This window comes from Aquarana catesbeiana, linkage group LG06 (genome assembly GCF_042186555.1).
Source record: "Aquarana catesbeiana isolate 2022-GZ linkage group LG06, ASM4218655v1, whole genome shotgun sequence".
Lineage (NCBI taxonomy): Eukaryota > Metazoa > Chordata > Amphibia > Anura > Ranidae > Aquarana > Aquarana catesbeiana.
The window spans coordinates 131100815-131118033 of NC_133329.1; the positions used below are offsets into that span (position 1 = coordinate 131100815).

At 40.5% G+C, this 17219-nt stretch overlaps 1 protein-coding gene and 1 long non-coding RNA gene across 2 annotated transcripts in view; one reads left to right on the forward strand and one right to left on the reverse strand.

Annotated features, from left to right (window-relative positions):
* CHLSN (cholesin) overlaps window positions 1–17219 on the forward strand; it is a 640429-nt gene that overhangs the window by 511504 nt on the left and 111706 nt on the right. Inside the window, exon 4 of the mRNA XM_073636813.1 lies at window positions 16873–17063. Within this exon, the coding sequence (XP_073492914.1) occupies window positions 16873–17063 (191 nt within the window). The remainder of the gene's footprint in view (window positions 1–16872; window positions 17064–17219) is intronic.
* Window positions 601–17219, reverse strand: part of LOC141148925 (uncharacterized) — a 62271-nt gene continuing 45652 nt past the window's right edge. The window contains exon 3 of the long non-coding RNA XR_012245265.1: window positions 601–992. This is a non-coding gene — a long non-coding RNA (uncharacterized lncRNA). The remainder of the gene's footprint in view (window positions 993–17219) is intronic.

Genomic DNA, 17219 nt, shown 5'->3' on the forward strand with positions numbered 1-17219 from the left:
AGCCTTGTTCGGCCAAACACGAGAGTGTAAGGCCTCAACAGCTGGTGAGTTTGCCATCCGTAAGGGAGTGGATTCATGTCACTGAGGTGTGGTGGACAGTATGGCACAGGATTGTGAAATAGAGACACTCACTTTTTGGAAATATCTTCTTTTCTCGTTTTTGGCACGATTACACATATATATGTGGACTTTTCACTATCATTTGCTTTCATCTGGCTTTTCGTTTCAAGAACTGGTTTACATCATCACTATATGCTGAAGCTTAGTCATTAAGGCTGATCATTTTGTTCACTATGTTATTTAATGGTATTTTTTGAAATGTATTATTTAATGATTTTCACCTTATAATATTTTTCTGTGTACATATATTTTTAGTACTTCAAGTATATAGTCTCCTAAGTGTGGTGATATACCACACTAGGAGATTGTATTTCACACATACACTTTTGTCACATTCAAGTGTTGATCACACCATACACTATTTCATCATACTTTTATGGGTGTACTGGATCCTATAGGACCAGTTTGAACACATTTTACTTTAATAAGAGTGTATTGATTGGTCATTCCACTCTATCTATTAGGAATATAGCGCCACTAGTCATCCATAGGGTGTTTTCAGTTTTAAATAATTTTTTGGTTTAAGTGGCAGCTCACAAGTGATTGAATATTCAAGGTGCAGTGGTGGAAGGACAGGTGTGGGCACTATTATTTTTCCTGGTCATCCTCAGTTTTTACTACCACCACCAGTCTATTTCCCTCATCACACATTGTGGTTCTGGCCACCAGCCCCTATGTCATTACTGTGTCCTGTATTGATATATGGGTCAGTAGATGAAATCACAGTGGTAGGTGATCTAGAAATCCTATACATCTGGAAGTATTTTTCTTGGTCCTGGATCCAGTTGTATTTTTTAGCTCCTTTGTAGTCTACAGATGTATTCAGGAGTTGGCTGTGCTGTTTGACAGGCGATCCTGTATCGCAAGGCTAGCTGTAAAGAATTTAAAAAATCCTTGGTCAGAAAAGGCACTTCACATATATGTATTTCAACTCAGTACTCCGTACACCGTTCAACTAAAGCCAAAACTCTGCAATCTCTGTTCACCATTGGGTAGATCTCCCTCCACTTCCTGTTCTATAACCAGGGCACAGCATAGGAAGTGAGAGGAAACCCAAAGTGAGGGAATCCCTAGTTGTCACCAAAACTAGTGTCCCCACTGGAAGATTTTCCCTCTGTTCTTGTTGCGGTGACAACCCATATGTCACATAAAAAAAGGTGTGACTTAGGGATGTATATGTGCCAACATCCCTAAACTTTGTATCACAAAACAAAAAACAGTAAGTATTTGGGACTTTTTAGGCACAATCATCAACAACCTAACATAAGATAAAAATCGAATTTTTATTGTTACAAAAATAAGAGCATTGATAAACATACTGACTGATCTAACAAAGGAATCACTTATCTCTCATGTACACGTTCTCCATTATATACATAGAACACATATCTTGTATGCTTATGTCCATGAAAGTTGTCCAATGAGTTTCAGTCAGGTTTTCAGTAGGGGCAGGAGAATGCTCATATCTATAAAGTATATAAATAAATGATAACCATGATCAAACTTGTTGAATATCACATATATCCAGAGAGAACTACAGTACATCACATGAGAGAACCAGATACTTATCAACCAAGTACAAATAAAATTATTTCCAGCCTGGTGACCCAGAGAACTCCCAGAGAGGTGCATGAAAGAAGGAATACATGCAGGGACCCAAGGGTTGTACATAGAGTTGTGCTCATAAGTTTACATACCCTGGCATAATTTATGAATTCTTGGCCATTTTTCAGAGAATATGAATGATAAAACAAAAACTTTTCTTTCACTCATGGTTGGTGTTTGGCTGAAGCCATTTATTATCAATCAAGTGTGTTTACTAATCATAATCACAACAGAAACTACCCATATGACCCTGATCAAAAGTTTACATACCCTGGTGATTTTGGCCTGATAACATGCACACAAGTTGACACAAATGGGTTTGAATGGCTTTTAAAGTTAACCATCCTCACCTGTGATCTGTTTGCTTGTAATTAGTGTGTGTGTGTATAAAAGGTCAATGAGTTTCTGGACTCCTGACAGACCCTTGCATCTTTCATCCAGTGCTGCACTGATGTTTCTGGATTCTGAGTCATGGGGAAAGCAAAAGAATTGTCAAAGGATCTGCAGGAAAAGGTGGTTGAACTGTATAAAACAGGGCTATAAAAAGATATCCAAGGTTATCCAAGGAATTGAAAATGCCAATCAGCAGTGTTCAAACTCTATTCAAGAAGTGGAAAATGAGGGGTTCTGTTGAAACCAAACCACGGTCAGGTAGACCAACTAAAACTTCACCAACTGGCAGGAAAATTGTTTGAGATGCAAAGAAAACCCCACAAATAACTTCAGGTGAAATACAGGACTCTGAAAATATGTGGTGTGGCTGTTTTAAGATGCACAATAAGGAGGCACTAGAAGAAAGATGGGCTGCATGGTTAAGTCAGCCATTACTACGCAAATGCCACAAAGTATCCCCCTTACAATACGCCAAACAGCACAGAGACAAACCTCAAATCTTCTGGCACAAAGTCATTTGGAGTGATGAGACCAAAATTTTGCTTTTTGGCCACAACCATAAACACTGCATTTGGAGAGGAGTCAACAAGGCCTATGATGAAAGGTTCACCATTCCTACTGTGAAACACGGAGGTGGATCGCTGATGTTTTGTGGGTGTGTGAGCTACAAAGGCACAGGAAATTTGGTTGAAATTGATGGCAAGATGAATGCAGTATGTTATCAAAAAATACTGGAGGAACATTTGCATTCATTAGCCAGGAAGCTGCGCATAGGACGTACTTTGACATTCCTACATGACAATGATCCAAAACACAAGGCCGAGTCGACCTGTCATTGGCTACAGCAGAATAAAGTGAAGCTTCTGAAATGGCCATCTCAGTCTCCTGACCTCAATATCATTGAGCCACTCTGGAGAGATCTCAAACATGCAGTTCATGCAAGACAGCCCAAGAATTTACAGGACCTGGAGGTTTTTTGCCAAGAGGAATGGGCAGCTTTACCACCTGAGAAGATAAAGAACCTCATCCACAAATACCACAAAAGGCTTTCCAGCTGTCATTGATGATAAAGGGGGCAATACACGGTATTAAGAACTGGGGTATGTAAACTTTTGATCAGGGTCATTTGGGTAGTTTCTGTTGTGATTATGATTTAAAAAGAGTAAACACAGTTGATTGATAATAAATGGCTTCAGCCAAACACTAACCATGACGTTTTTGTGTTATCATTCATATTCTTTGAAAAATGGCCAAGAAACCATAAATTATGCCAGGGTATGTAAACTTATGAGCACAACTGTATGCATAAAGGAATGCTGCAACATAGTAAACATAATTAAATACTGATCCCTTGCAAAAGTTTCCACATTGAAATAATGTGACATGTTACTATTGTCCTAACCTGAAGAATACAGAAAGAAACAAAAGCAAGAAAAAGCAAAAATCGCATACTTATGTATATCCTACATACTGTTATAGTGCAGACTAACTAAGTAATGGGTGTATTGTACAGAACTGTTCCATAAAATATAAACTAAAAGGATGCATTGAAGTTGTACTAAAGAAATATCATAGAAGACGATTCTTGCCAGCATATACACAAATACATTAGTTACCCATATTGACAACCTGGCAAAACAAAAACAATAAGTAAGGTTTAATGGTACCATAAATGCTAAATACCCAGTTTACTGGGTAACTCAGAGTGACATATGCAGTATGTAAATATAGAGTATACGTTCCAATAAAACAGTGTAGGGTTTACCAGAGGTATGATGAACACGAGCGCGCCAAAATCTCGACCAGCCGCACCGGTCCTGCTGGGAATGCCCACAGTGTCGGGAGTCCAGTTGCCCAACTATATTTAGGGTTCAATTGCTTAAGGGGGAGAGGGCGGGTCAGTAGCACATCACACTGACGTCAATCTGCCCATATCTCATCTGTCCCACCAATCAGTGGTAGAGGAAAAGACACAGATGTCCCCTGCTGCACAGGCGGGTGGTCCCAGATACCTGGTCCCAGATGTAAGTTCTGGTGACAAAAAAAAAATGTGGGATTTTCCCTCACTTTCACTATTGGTGATTACAGAAAATAGGACAAATAGAGAGGGTGAATCTCCCTAACGGGGGGGCACAGACAGCAATAACACCTGACAGGTGTTTTAATCCCGCTCTACTCTATTCAAAGCTAAAAAAAAAAAAAGGGTTTTGCCTTTAGGAATACTTTAATGTAAAGGTTGGCTCCAATCAAATATGGAACTGTTTCTCTGAATATTGTCCCATCCCTGAAGTGTTTTCAATTGTTTCGTCTTTAGAGTATTGATAGGCCTGTTGCTTCAACCCAGAAGAATGGCTGCCATTTAATTCCTCCACTCAGGATGTCATTGTTAGTGTCTGAGTGTGATGTTTACCTATAAGTCATTCCAAAGTAATTTATCTACGACCTCCTCTACACTCTCAGCTGCGTTGTTTACATTATTTCTACAAGAAACACGTTTTTTTTTTCTTCAAACGACTGAGTTGCTTATACTGCGTTATTTATTCTCAACCCTTCCTTTGCTAAAGTGAAATATGAGTGTTTTTTTTCCTGGTGTACACGGAGAACTGAACTCTAATTAGACAACATCTCATTAATCATTGCAGTCAAGACTTTAACAAATAATAACCTGTTTTTTGGGTGTATTTCTGTCTTAAACTGTAACAGCTGCTCTCTACCTCCTTAATCTGTGATATAGAATTACATAGATTGTCCAATGTATATACAAGTGTGTTGTATATACAAAAACATTTTAGGAGTTGTATATGTTTCCAGCTCTGTGTAATTTAGGTCTCAGAACCCAAGGCATAACACATGCTAAACCTGATTAAAGGAAACCTGTAATACAAAAACATCGAGGGTATCATGGCTGAACATTCCTTTTTTCAAATGCTAGCTGCCTGCCTGTCAGGCTGGTCCAACAGCTATAAATTGAAACTGAACTCTAAAAGTAAAGATTTGTTATGTTATAGAAAACATAAAGAAATTGAAATTGTGCCTAAGCAGTACACTGAAAATGAATCTTTTGTCTGGAATCCTTCCTGAGAGCTCTGAGGATGAGGGGATACCCCTTGAAACACATCAGGATTTTGGACTTTCATCTCACATTTGAGACTTGTATAGCAGACCAGGCTGGGGGGTGCACCTCTTAAACTGTATTACGCTTGATTCATGTCACTGTGTGTGAGTATACACCTGTATTTATTTTAACAATAAATTGTTGCAAAGGTAATGCGCTAGGCTGGTGCGCCCTCTGTTCCTTATCTTTTAGAAGCTCACATTTAGGTTTCCCCAGATTGATATGAGTGGCAGCACGGCCTGTACGGAAGTCGAGTCAGTTGAAGATTGGTAACTGTATGACCGTACTTGCCTCTCAAGCGCAGGAAATTACGTTTTCCTTTTCTGCCTGGAAGCAAAGCTCTGCCTCTACCAAGGTGACTGCCAAGAAGGCATAATTGTTCAGTAATAGGGTGCAGCTGTGCATGGTAGCTTCTAACTTCTATCAGTCAGCTTCTAACTTGTTCAATTAAAGTTGATGTAAACCCACTCTCATCATTTCTAAATTACTTCCATAGTGCTTATCTCTAAGGATATACATGCCTCCTGCATGTATCCTTACCTGTCAAATATCTCCCCTTTAGCTGTTTGAAACCCTACAATACTCCGGATTCTGTGGGAAGGTCTGTTGTCAAGGTCTCGGTGGGTGGAGTCGTGATGTCAGTAGACTCTCCGTCCACCTCTACGCTCCACTTGGCCAGGCATCAATATTTTTTACACTGAAATTCTGCTGGTCTCGTGGATTATGCCCCATGATCACTAACATCCAGTAAAAACCCAGGAAAGTCACCAAATGACTTCAGCATACCCAATCATGCTAGGTGTGGAGCAGCCAATCCTGGGAGAGCTGGAGAAGAAAGGAGGGGGGATGTGAAGTACACAGAATGCCTCTCTCAAACTCCTGCATGAGATAAGAAAATCAAGTGTCACTCACAGCAAGGGGGACAAACTGACAACTATTTCTCTGTGTGTCCATTTTTATCTTACTGAAGAAAGATAAGAGGATTGCTCAGAGCTGGATTAACTCTTCGTGGCAAGACTGGGCACAGATGAAATGACATCCTCTGCTGTAACAGATATGAGTCTCAATTAAAAAAAATGTTTTGGGTTTACATCCACTTTAAGCTTTCACAATAAAACCTGGAAGTTGATTGGTTTCTATGCAGAGCTGCATCCGATTTTGCACTCTCCAGTTTTAGTAAATGAACTCCATAGTGACACCTCATTCATGTCACTGCAGCAATGCTGTGCAGTGATATGTGGTGCCATTCAGGGCGGTGCGTAAAATTGTGGACATTCTGCATTTTTCCTCTCTGCATCACACCGCACATCACACCAAAGTTGTAGTGTAAATCGACACATAGAAGACAATTGTTTTCAATGCGCTTTAGTGGTGACCTACATTTCCAGTTCAGAAAAACACAGGTCACCGCTCATAGTGTGAACACGCCCTAATACTTTTTGAGCCACTGACCCACAGCTTTTTTTTGGGGGGTCATCGACTCAGATTAGTTAGATTAAACAGCCTGCATTTTCAGAAGGAAGTCAGCCTCTGTGTCTCTCCCAGCGCATGCTTCCCTTGGCAGCAGTCTGCATAGTGTTGTTTAGTGGAGGGCATCAGAATAAGCTGCCCTAATTGGAACGAATGTTTGGAGCCCCAGGATTCTTATAATATTATGGAATTATGCACAGCATATTTGTACAATTTTGCAGATTTACTTCCAAAACTTAACTCCTCCAGCAGTGCAACATCTTGTTGCTGCATCGCTGCCATTTTCACCCAATCTTCTTCTGGGTCCAGAAACTTTACCTGTCTTTAATGACTGACTAGGGCAGGGATGATGTACAGTTGTGCTCAAACGTTTTCATACCCTCACAAGAATCGTGAAATGTTGACACTGGTATTGAAACTGTGACTGATCATGCCAAAAAACTGTATTTTATTTTAGGGTAGTGATCATATGAAGCCATTTATTATCACATAGTTTTTTGGCTCCTTTTTAAATCATAATGAAGACAAATGGCCCCTATCAAAAGCTTATCAGTTTAAGTGAACAGAAAAACCCACAGGTAACCTCAGGAGAAATACCGGCTGCTCTGGAAAAAGACGGTGTGGTTATTTCAAGGAGCACAATACGATGATACTTGAACAACAATTTGCTTGATGGTCGCGTTGACAGAAGCTATTACTGCGCCAATGCCACAAAAAAGCCTGTTTATAATATGCTCAACAACACCTTGACATGCCTCAGAGCCTCTGGCACACTGTAATCTGGAGTGACAAGATCAAAATAGAGCTTTATGGTCACAACCATGAGCGCTATGTTTGGAGAGCTCAACAACAAGAATACCATCCCCACTGTGAAGCATGGTGGTGGTTCACTGATTATTTTTTTGGGGGGGTGAGCTCTAAAGGCACAGGGAATCTAGTGAAAATTGATGGCAACATAAATGCATGTTATCAGAAAATACTGGCAGACAATTTGCATTCTTCTGCACAAAAGCTGTACATGAGACGCTCTTGGACTTTCCAGTACAACCAATGACCCTAAGCCCAAGGCCAAGTTGCCCCTCCGGTGGTTACAGCTGAAAAAGGTGAAGGTTCTGGCGTGGCCATCACAGTCTCTTGACCTTAATATCATCGAGCCACTCTGGGGAGCATACTATTCTTCCATGATAGAAGATTATCCCTCTGTTTAGGAGCAGCAATTCTGAATCACCTCTCTATACACCACTCCAGGTATCTTTAGAATGGAGTCTCTCCCTGATAGTGTTACACTCATCAATAAAGAAATCTTTAGTTGAACAGTTCCTTCTTGCCCTGGTAAATTCCCCCATTGGAATAGATTTAATACTTTGATTTGGGTGGCAATTACTGGCCAATAAGGTAGCATTTCCTGAACAGGTCTTCCTATATTTCTTCATGATAATTGTAGGAACATCAGGATTACCTTCCAAAGGTGTACCACATACTAGCACATTATGACAGACTTATCTTAAAAAGAAGCCCTCTCCATCAATACCACCCTAATAGAGGCCAACTACAAAACACTCCTGCGTTGGTACCTGGTACCAACTAAAATGCATCCTTCTACCTCACCAAATTGTTTCCGATGATGCGGACAGATGGGGACGATGCTCCATATTTGGTGGCAGTGTCCCCTCGTAACTAGGTTTTCTGGATTAGGATTTTCAACCTAATAAATTCTGTAATGGGGTAAACATTCACAGATCTCCAGAAGCCGCTCTTTTCCACAAACTACCTGACGAAACACCCAAAAAATCAGTAAAGTTGATAACTTATATATTGTTGGCAGCAAGAATTACGATTGCTAGGTATTGGAGACAGTCGGCAATCCCTCTTGACCAGGTTAAAAGTAAACTCAGCTGGATCATGATTAACGATAAACTCACCTATATACTTTGTAATAACACCAAGAAATGGGACCTGTGGATCGATTATATCTCGACTCCGGGTTGACCCTCCCCTTCTTTATCTTCTTCTCTCCCCCCCTTTTTTTTTTCTTTCTTTCCCCTCTTCCCTTTTCTTTCTTCCTTCTTCTTCTGGTTCTTATATGTACAATACAGATGATCGCCTATAGGGCCTAACACAGTAGTGGGCCCCGGGATAACCTTAGGGTTCACTATCAGAATTCCCTGTGATTCCAGGTCTCTACCATTCACCATACGTGGTGGGGTTCCGGATCATGGGGGGAAAAATATTACTCAGTCCCACTGGTACTTAGATACATATGGCACATTTTGCGTTCTACTGTAAGGCCCCTTTCACACCGGGGTGGTTTGCAGGCACTATTGCGCTAAAAATGGCGCCTGCAAACTGACCTAAAACTGCCATTGCTGTGTGGCTTTCACACTGGAGCGGTGCGCTGGCAGGAGGGAATAAAAACTCCTGCAAACAGCATCTTTGGAGCGGTGAAGGAGAGGTGTATACACCACTCCTTCACCGCTCCTGCTCATTGAAGTCAATGGGGCAGCGCGGCTATACTGCGGGCGGTTTTAACCCGTTTTTGGTCGCTAGCGAGGGGTAAAACCGTCCAGCTAGTGGCCGAATACCGCCGCTAAAATGATGGCTTTACCGCTGATGCACCTCCCGCCCCAGTGTAAAAGGGGCCTAATGGTAGGGGACAGATATGTATAATGACCATACCTTCTGCACTTCTGTATTGCTATGTTGACAATCTGAGAAATTGATTTTGTACTATTAATGTGTCTGTTTACTTTGAAATTTGTTTCTTTTTCAATAAAAATATTGAAAAATAAAAAGAAGCCCTCAGGTGGCACACTGTCACCGCTGTCAGTGCTTTCATCTTCACCCGGTCATCTTCTAGATTCGCGCTCACTGGCTGGGCCACGATGATAAGGAGTCACGGCACAGCTCTCTCAATGGACGGCATACTTCAGTGTCCCATCCAGTCAGCGTGCAGTGTGTATGTGCCAGTGACATCAACAGCTGCTAAAAATGTGAATATTCTCCTAAACATTACACGTTTAGAAGATATTCACCGTACCTACAGATAAACCTTATTATAGGCTTAACCGTAGGTACAAGTCATAAAGCGGAGTTTACTACCGCTTTAAATCCGCTTTTAAATTAATGTAATTCAAAAAGTGTGTCAAATCAATGTTCTCCTCTTTCCGCTATAAACCTCCCATACCAAAATAAATTAAAAAAGAAGGGTTATAGTGAAAGAAAGTAAAAAAAAACTCTTCCCACCCTCCCATGTAAAGATTTGCTAATGACTGAGAAAATATAGCTCCCATTAATACACCACAAAGCTGTAAATAATAAGTATCATCAAACAGGAAAAAAATATATGGATCAACAGAAATTCCACACAACAAAGGAGATAATCCTGAAGTTCCTCCAAGTATGCACTTTACTTCCTTAACCACTTGAGGTCCTGGCCATAGCCGAATGACGGCCACAGCGCGGACCTCAATTTTTCGGGAGGCCATCATAGGACGTCCTCCCCTGCGCACGCGCCCCGCGCGCACTGTGATCACCGAGTCACGGAGACTCGAGTGATCACAGACCCGAGTAAGGGGCCAATCCCGGTCCCTTACCATGTGATCAGCTGTCACCAATGACAGCTAATCACATGATGTAAACAAAAGCTCGGTGATCATTTTTTTTTCTCCTCACGCTCACAGCGTGAGGAGAAAAAAAAGTCGATCACCGGCTTATGTTAAAGGGACATCGGTCCCGAAGAGGAAGGAGGCATATCTGCCTCATCTGTGCCTGCCAGTGCCCAGCAGTGCCACCTATTAATGCACACCAGTGCCACCTATCAATGCCCACAAGTGCCACCTATCAATGCCCACCAGTGGTGCCAAACAGTGCCACCTAGCAGTGCTGCCATCAGTGTAAGCAATCAGTGCCCATTATTGCCACCCATCAGTGCCCATCACTGCCACCTATCGGTGCCCATCAGTGCCGCCTCATCAGCGTACATCAATGAAGGAGAAAAATTACCTGTTTGCTAAATTTTATAACAAAATATAAAAAAAATATAAATTTTTTTTTTTAAATTCGGTCTTTTTCAATTTTTTGAACAAAAAATAAAAATCGCAGAGGTGATCAAATACCACCAAAAGAAACCTCTATTTGTGGGAAAAAATGATAAAAATGTCATTTGAGTATAGTGTTGTATGACCGCGTAATTGTCATTCAAAGTGCGACAGCGCTAAAAGCTGAAAATTGGTCTGGACAGGAGGGGGGTTTAAGTGCCCAGTAAGCAAGGGGTTAAATGATGTTTTACAGCTTTTATAGCCAACGAATGAGGTATAGTGGAATACAGGTAAGTGACATCCAGAGTTACGCAAACAAAATCCTCTGTCCAGTGTATGTTTCTCAATGTTATCCCTGATGTGACCCAGGAGCCTCTGGGCGAAGGACTGAAGATAGAGATCCACCCACTCCCCCAAAGGCTCAAGCAGGGATCCAATCCCTGCAACACTTAGATGCTCCTGTACAGGGACTTGTGGCTCATGTTTTTTAGACAGGCGGTGAAATACTGTAGTAACTGGACCATTTACTACCAGTTATTCTGCATCTTCATGTTTAGCACCCCCATCGATTTACCTAATCTATCAATAAGATTGTTCAAACGAGATTTAAACACAGACGTGGGGTTCTGATTTAGTGGGAGGTATGTACTGGCATAATTTAGTTGTCTCAGTGCTTTTGTACAATATTGTGCAGCACTGCGCACAACCACCACTCTACCTTTATCAGCCTCTCCCTTATTACCAAACTATGGTGCTCCTTCTGTTCATAAACATACACAGTGCGGCTCGGTCATGCCCCTGCATTTGTTTACCTTAATGCAGGTAATGCATTAAAGTAGTTGCAAACTTCAGACATGAAATATGAACAAACATATCCCTCTATAGTGTCTGTGTCCCAATTAAAAGCACTAAGTTTCATTTCTGTCTGCTGCTTTGTTCCTCTGCTATCAGCATGAATCACTTCTGACAATTTATTCTGACACCAAGAGAAAAATGGTGACAGGGGAGGAAGCTCCAGCAGAGTGACAGCCTCACCATTGTTCCTGAACTGTGTGAAGGGGGGTGTGTTTCTTCCCTCCAATCAGCTCTCAGACCTCTCCTCTCTGAGCTCTGCAGAGTGCAACTTTAGCTCTCTGCCCTCTTTTATCTGAACTCTCAGACAAGCTTTATAAATTCAGCACTTTGAGCGTATGTAGAGAAGACTGCAGATAGAGAGATACAACTTATGTAGGAGAATTTGTTTAATCTATCTGTACCATCTGGGGCCTGTCAACTACACTGGGTATATGTAAGCGTTTACAACCACTTTAAGATAAAAACCGCTTAAATGTTAGAACCACTTTAATATTAAAAGTCTGAGTTTTAAAACAGCTTTATTTGTCCAATAATGTATTTGTGTACATGTATGGGCCAATAAACCCACGGGCTGGAGCACACTGAGATACAAACATGTTGCATATTTTTTAAAATGACAGCTTCCGTAGTTGATTTTCCTATGTTTGTTATGTTAGTTGTGACTATTTTCATCTCTTTTCATAGGAATTGTTGTTCTAACTCCCTTCTAAGATCTGGCCTACAGCATTTATTATAAATTAACAATGTCACGAACCTGTGCGACTCAAGCTTGTCTCCTGCCCCCTCCTGAGCTTTTCCATCACTCCTTTAATGTGATGGGTGACCTCATTGACCAGTAGGGAAGCCATAGAGGCAACAAGAGCAAAGCCAAGCTTGACTTTGTCAGGAAAATTCTATATTTGCATACAACTCCAGCTGCCTATATTTTTTGTTCTTCTCTCTGATGGAAGTGTGTGTGGTTCTGTACTTTAAGGAATACTCCAGTGCATATGAAACTACTTTTAAACATGTTTAACAGAATGATTAAAAACGCAGTTTTTGTAGATGGATGGAAATTTTAGTCCTCTGATGTGTATGTGCGCTAGGATATTTGAAGCATGTAAAGATGACATAACTAGTGTGAATCTCATCTTTTATCAGCAGCCACTGGTAATGAATGAATCATGTGATTTCTCATCAACTGCTATCATCTAACTAATCACTGGATTAAAAATAGAAAAGCCTGTTTTACTTACCTAAATACATGGTCGGTTAAAGGGGTTGTAAATGTTCTACTTACCTGCTCTGTGTAAGGATTTTGCACAGAGCAGCCTTAATCCTCTTCTTCTGGGGTGCCCTGTCTGTTCTCCTGGCTCCTTCTCTTCATTGGGTTCCCCCACGGAAAGCCACTTTCCATGGGGGCACCCGTGCAGACTTGCTCCCGAGTCATAGAATGCATTCAGGTGAAAAACCTTGAGATTTTACAATCACTTTAAGGCATCGGTCCTGAGTCTTCTATTTTCTGGACTGCAGAGGAAGAGGGCTGTTCTCAGGAGCCCACATTGCTGTCTGGGTGACATGACTCTCCCCATTGGCAGTCTCATTTCCTGAAGAGAAGCCTGGTGGAATTAATGTTTGACCAAAGATGGGCTTTATGATGGTGTTCTTTTAATTTAAATCATCCAGCTTAAATTTTTTCATTTTGTAGATTGACGCACAAGTGTATTTTTCTGCATCTTGATGATTTTTTCTGCAGTCTTAAGTTCTCAATAAAGCCTCATTCACAAGGGCTTATACATATTTTCTGAATGGAACATGGGTTCTTGCAGGTAGAGCTAGCAGACGATCCTGCTTGGGTTTGGATACATACAGCATTTCTTCTTTCATTCATATGAATGGTTACGCGTTTAGTCCTGTTTATGAACGTACATGTGTACAATCTGCAGATCTGTGCCTCCCTGGAAACAGGGGTGTCCTACGTTTTTTCTGCACAGCTAAACATGGCGAACAATTTTGCCTATATACACAGCTGTGTGCATGGCCTCATTGATTACTATAGTGCTGCATTTAGATGAGTACAAACTGTCTGCAGTATGCATCTAAGCACAGCATTATGTCTGCCCGTGTGAATGAGCCCTTAGCCCAGAATTCAATTTATTTGTACACATTATAATCCTGTTAGCAAATGTAATATGATAAAAGTAAAAGTCCTACATTTGAGCAATAGCCAAAGTATGGCAGCTTTCACGTTTATCAGTCTAAAACCGTTACTCTGTGTTTCAGTCCTAAACCAGTTTTACTTTGTTCTTGAGGCCTGACTTCAGTGGTCCCGACAAAGTGTTTCAGCATGACACTGGTTGGATTGCTATACCCCTGTCAGCCCTGTGGATCTTCAGATGATCTGGGCTGAATAATTGTGTCAATGGGATAGGCCTGTATATAAAAAGTAAAATGCTGTATGTCATAGAGTATCCTGAACTCATAAGTGGTAAAACTCTTACTCAACGTTTTATTCTTACAGCCCTTGTCAGCATCATTATACCATCCGCCTACCACTTATATACACCCACGTCAAAGCTAAATTAGGAAAGCTTAGTGTGTAATAATATATTCAACTATATGACATTCCTGCCCTGAGTTCAAAATGAATTTGTGGCAACCTTGACAGTGACAGATTAATGAATCACACCCTGTGTGGAAATCGTAAAATAAAATGAGATAGACCCACACCTTTGTCTCCTAATTATTGTGTAGCATGTCTGCCATGCTTAAATACTTTGATAAAGCCTCACGCCACTTGCAATGACCCATACTCAGTGGGCGGAATTAATTTGTTGAGGAATGTATTTACATATTAAGTAATTGAAATGTGAAAAGTGTAAAATTAGTTTAATGTGATCAGGTTTTTCTGGATCAATTGTGTTGTAGAACTGGCAGGTTTAACTCTTTGGAAAGCATATAGAAGAATTAGAATCACACCTGAACATTTTCTTTTAAATTGATGCAGAGTACTTGCTTGTTTTTGCCTATAATTAACTTCCTATATTTAATCAGTAATAGATTGTAAGCCTACATGACTCTGAATCTGACCCTCAGGATAGGTAGGCCATGTGTTCACTGGTTTCCGAGCACCACCCTCTCTCAGAATGATCTACAGCCTTTATTACACACATTGGAGCATAAGAGGTAGATTTAGTATTTATTTATTCATTTATTACAGATATTTATATAGTGCTGACAACTTACTCACATATATATATATATATATATATATATATATATACATATACACAGTATTGTACATTCACCTCAGCCCTCAAGGAGCTTACAATCTAAGGTCCCTAACTCACATTAATACATACACATACTATGGCCAATTTAGACAGGAGCCACTTAACCTACCAGCATGCCAGTGGAGTGTGGGAGGAAACCGGAGTACCCGGAGGAAACCCACGCAGGCACAGGGAGAATGTGCAAACTCTAGGCAGGTGATGCTGTGGTTGGGATTCAAACTGATGGCCCTAGAGCTGCTAGGTGGAAGTGCTAACCACTATAATACAGAATCATGTGGTACGATGCTAAGGCCCGATTCACACCTATGCATTTTTTTTGCTTTTTGCATTTTGCAGATTTGTACTACTGTCTATTTAACATGGTTTCCTACGGAACATGTTCTGTAGTGCAAATCTGCAAAATGCAAAAAGCACTAAAATTGCATAGTTATGAATCAGGCCTAAAATCTTCCCAGAAAACCTGCAAGAGACCTTTAAAGCCTGGCCTTTAAAAACTTAGTTGCCTTTCTATGTTGATAATAATGCTGTTTATGATGATAATAATAATAATAATAGTAGGAAAAATACTAATAGTTACACTCCAGTCAGATTGTGTAATAAACATAGGGATGCCTAGGAGCTTCATCTACATACCCAGTACTGAAAATGCAAGATCTGCTTATATATTCTGGAAGTTTGAATCTGACTGAAGTAGATAGGAAGTTGCAGAGATTCAGAAAGCAGAACAGAGATGGCTTGTGCATTCTGACTGCATTAAATTACATACATCTCACATTAACGGAACTGTGGGGTACCGCCTGAAGAGTTTCCTCCCACTGATCTTCTTTAAATGAGCCAAGGTCCATCTCCTACCTCCTTTCTGTAGTCAATGGGAAAGATTTTTAAAAAAATCACTTAACAGCATTGCATAGCTCCGGGAAATAAAGCCCCTAGTGGAGACTGTGTCTGCCATCATGGTAAACACTGGCGTTGAGGATAGATTCCACTTCATTGATGGGCCCTGAGCCGCTATAGCATGTTTTGAGCTGAATATAGTAAAATAGCATGGACATTGGCAGAGAAAATTTTGCAAGTATTTCCTCAAAAAAAAAACAGAGATATCCATCTTAAAAAAATATAATGCGGATGGGTTATACCAAACTTGCGCCACCTCGGGGCCTGTTTCACTTTTGCCATTTCAGGGTAATTGTCATTATTCCATATGGGGCTGTAGCAGATGAAGCTAGTAATCCTTTGGACTTGTTTAGCCTTATTCCAAATTTTCTGAATAAGGGTATAGGTAGGCAGGAGACAATTAGATTTGGCAAAGGCCGCAGCCTCCAACCCTTGAATTTTTTTTGTATTTTTTTTTTCTTCTTCTTTTTTTTTATATATTTGCTGTGGTTTAAAAGGCTTTCAGCTATTTCTATCAGTTCATATATACTGTACATTAGTTCTTTCCCTAGTGGGTCTCTTTTCTTACCAACACAGCCTAAAGCACTCTTTGTATTCTGTGAAGTAACCTTCAGCCATATTTACTTATTTATTCTTTTTATAAAAATACATTATGCCTTATTTTAAAAGCTCACACCAATACAATAGTACTGGTAAAAAAGCCCAATGTGCACATGAGCTGGGCCTTACCAGACTCCAGCCAATTGGTTACGATTGTTTGGCTGCTTTGATGTGTGCATTTAATGGTTTATTCCTTTGCAGGAAGCAGGAGTGCTTGAAAGAAATGAACACAAACATCTAATACTCCATGTAGATAAGGGGTTAGTCATAACTGGTACCCAATTCCCTAGAAATGCCAGACAACTTAATTAATATTTATTAAGTGAGAACTTCTTCTGCGAGCATCTAATTTTGTAGAGCATATGAGCAGTAGAGCCTTTGGACCTTATCAAAATGTTTGGTGGTAGAATTGTTCGATAAACAAGAACTGACATTTTAATAAGAATGGCTTGTTGTGCAGTGAGTCTTAACATCATGATGGTTATGATTAACATGTGCCATTCTATTACAGGAGGAAGGTCAGAACAATTTGAACATAGAGGACCTTACTCCAGAGGAGCGCAGAGTTCTGGAAAGAAAGCTCAAAAAGGAGCGCAAGAAGGAGGAAAAAAAGCTTAAGAAGGAGAAAGGTCTTGCTGAGGAAAAAAAAGAAGAGCCATCTAAGCCTTCTGGTACAGATCTTGCATTGCAGTACTTAGAAAGGTGGGTAGTCCAATATCTGTGGATCTCTGAATTAACAGAGACAATGGCCTCTTTAGTCATATCAAACACCTTCATCCTATAGACAGCCTTTATTCTTTCTGTGTAGTAGAATTTACAGCTGACCAGATTAATTTAAATTAGCAAAAAGGAAAGGTA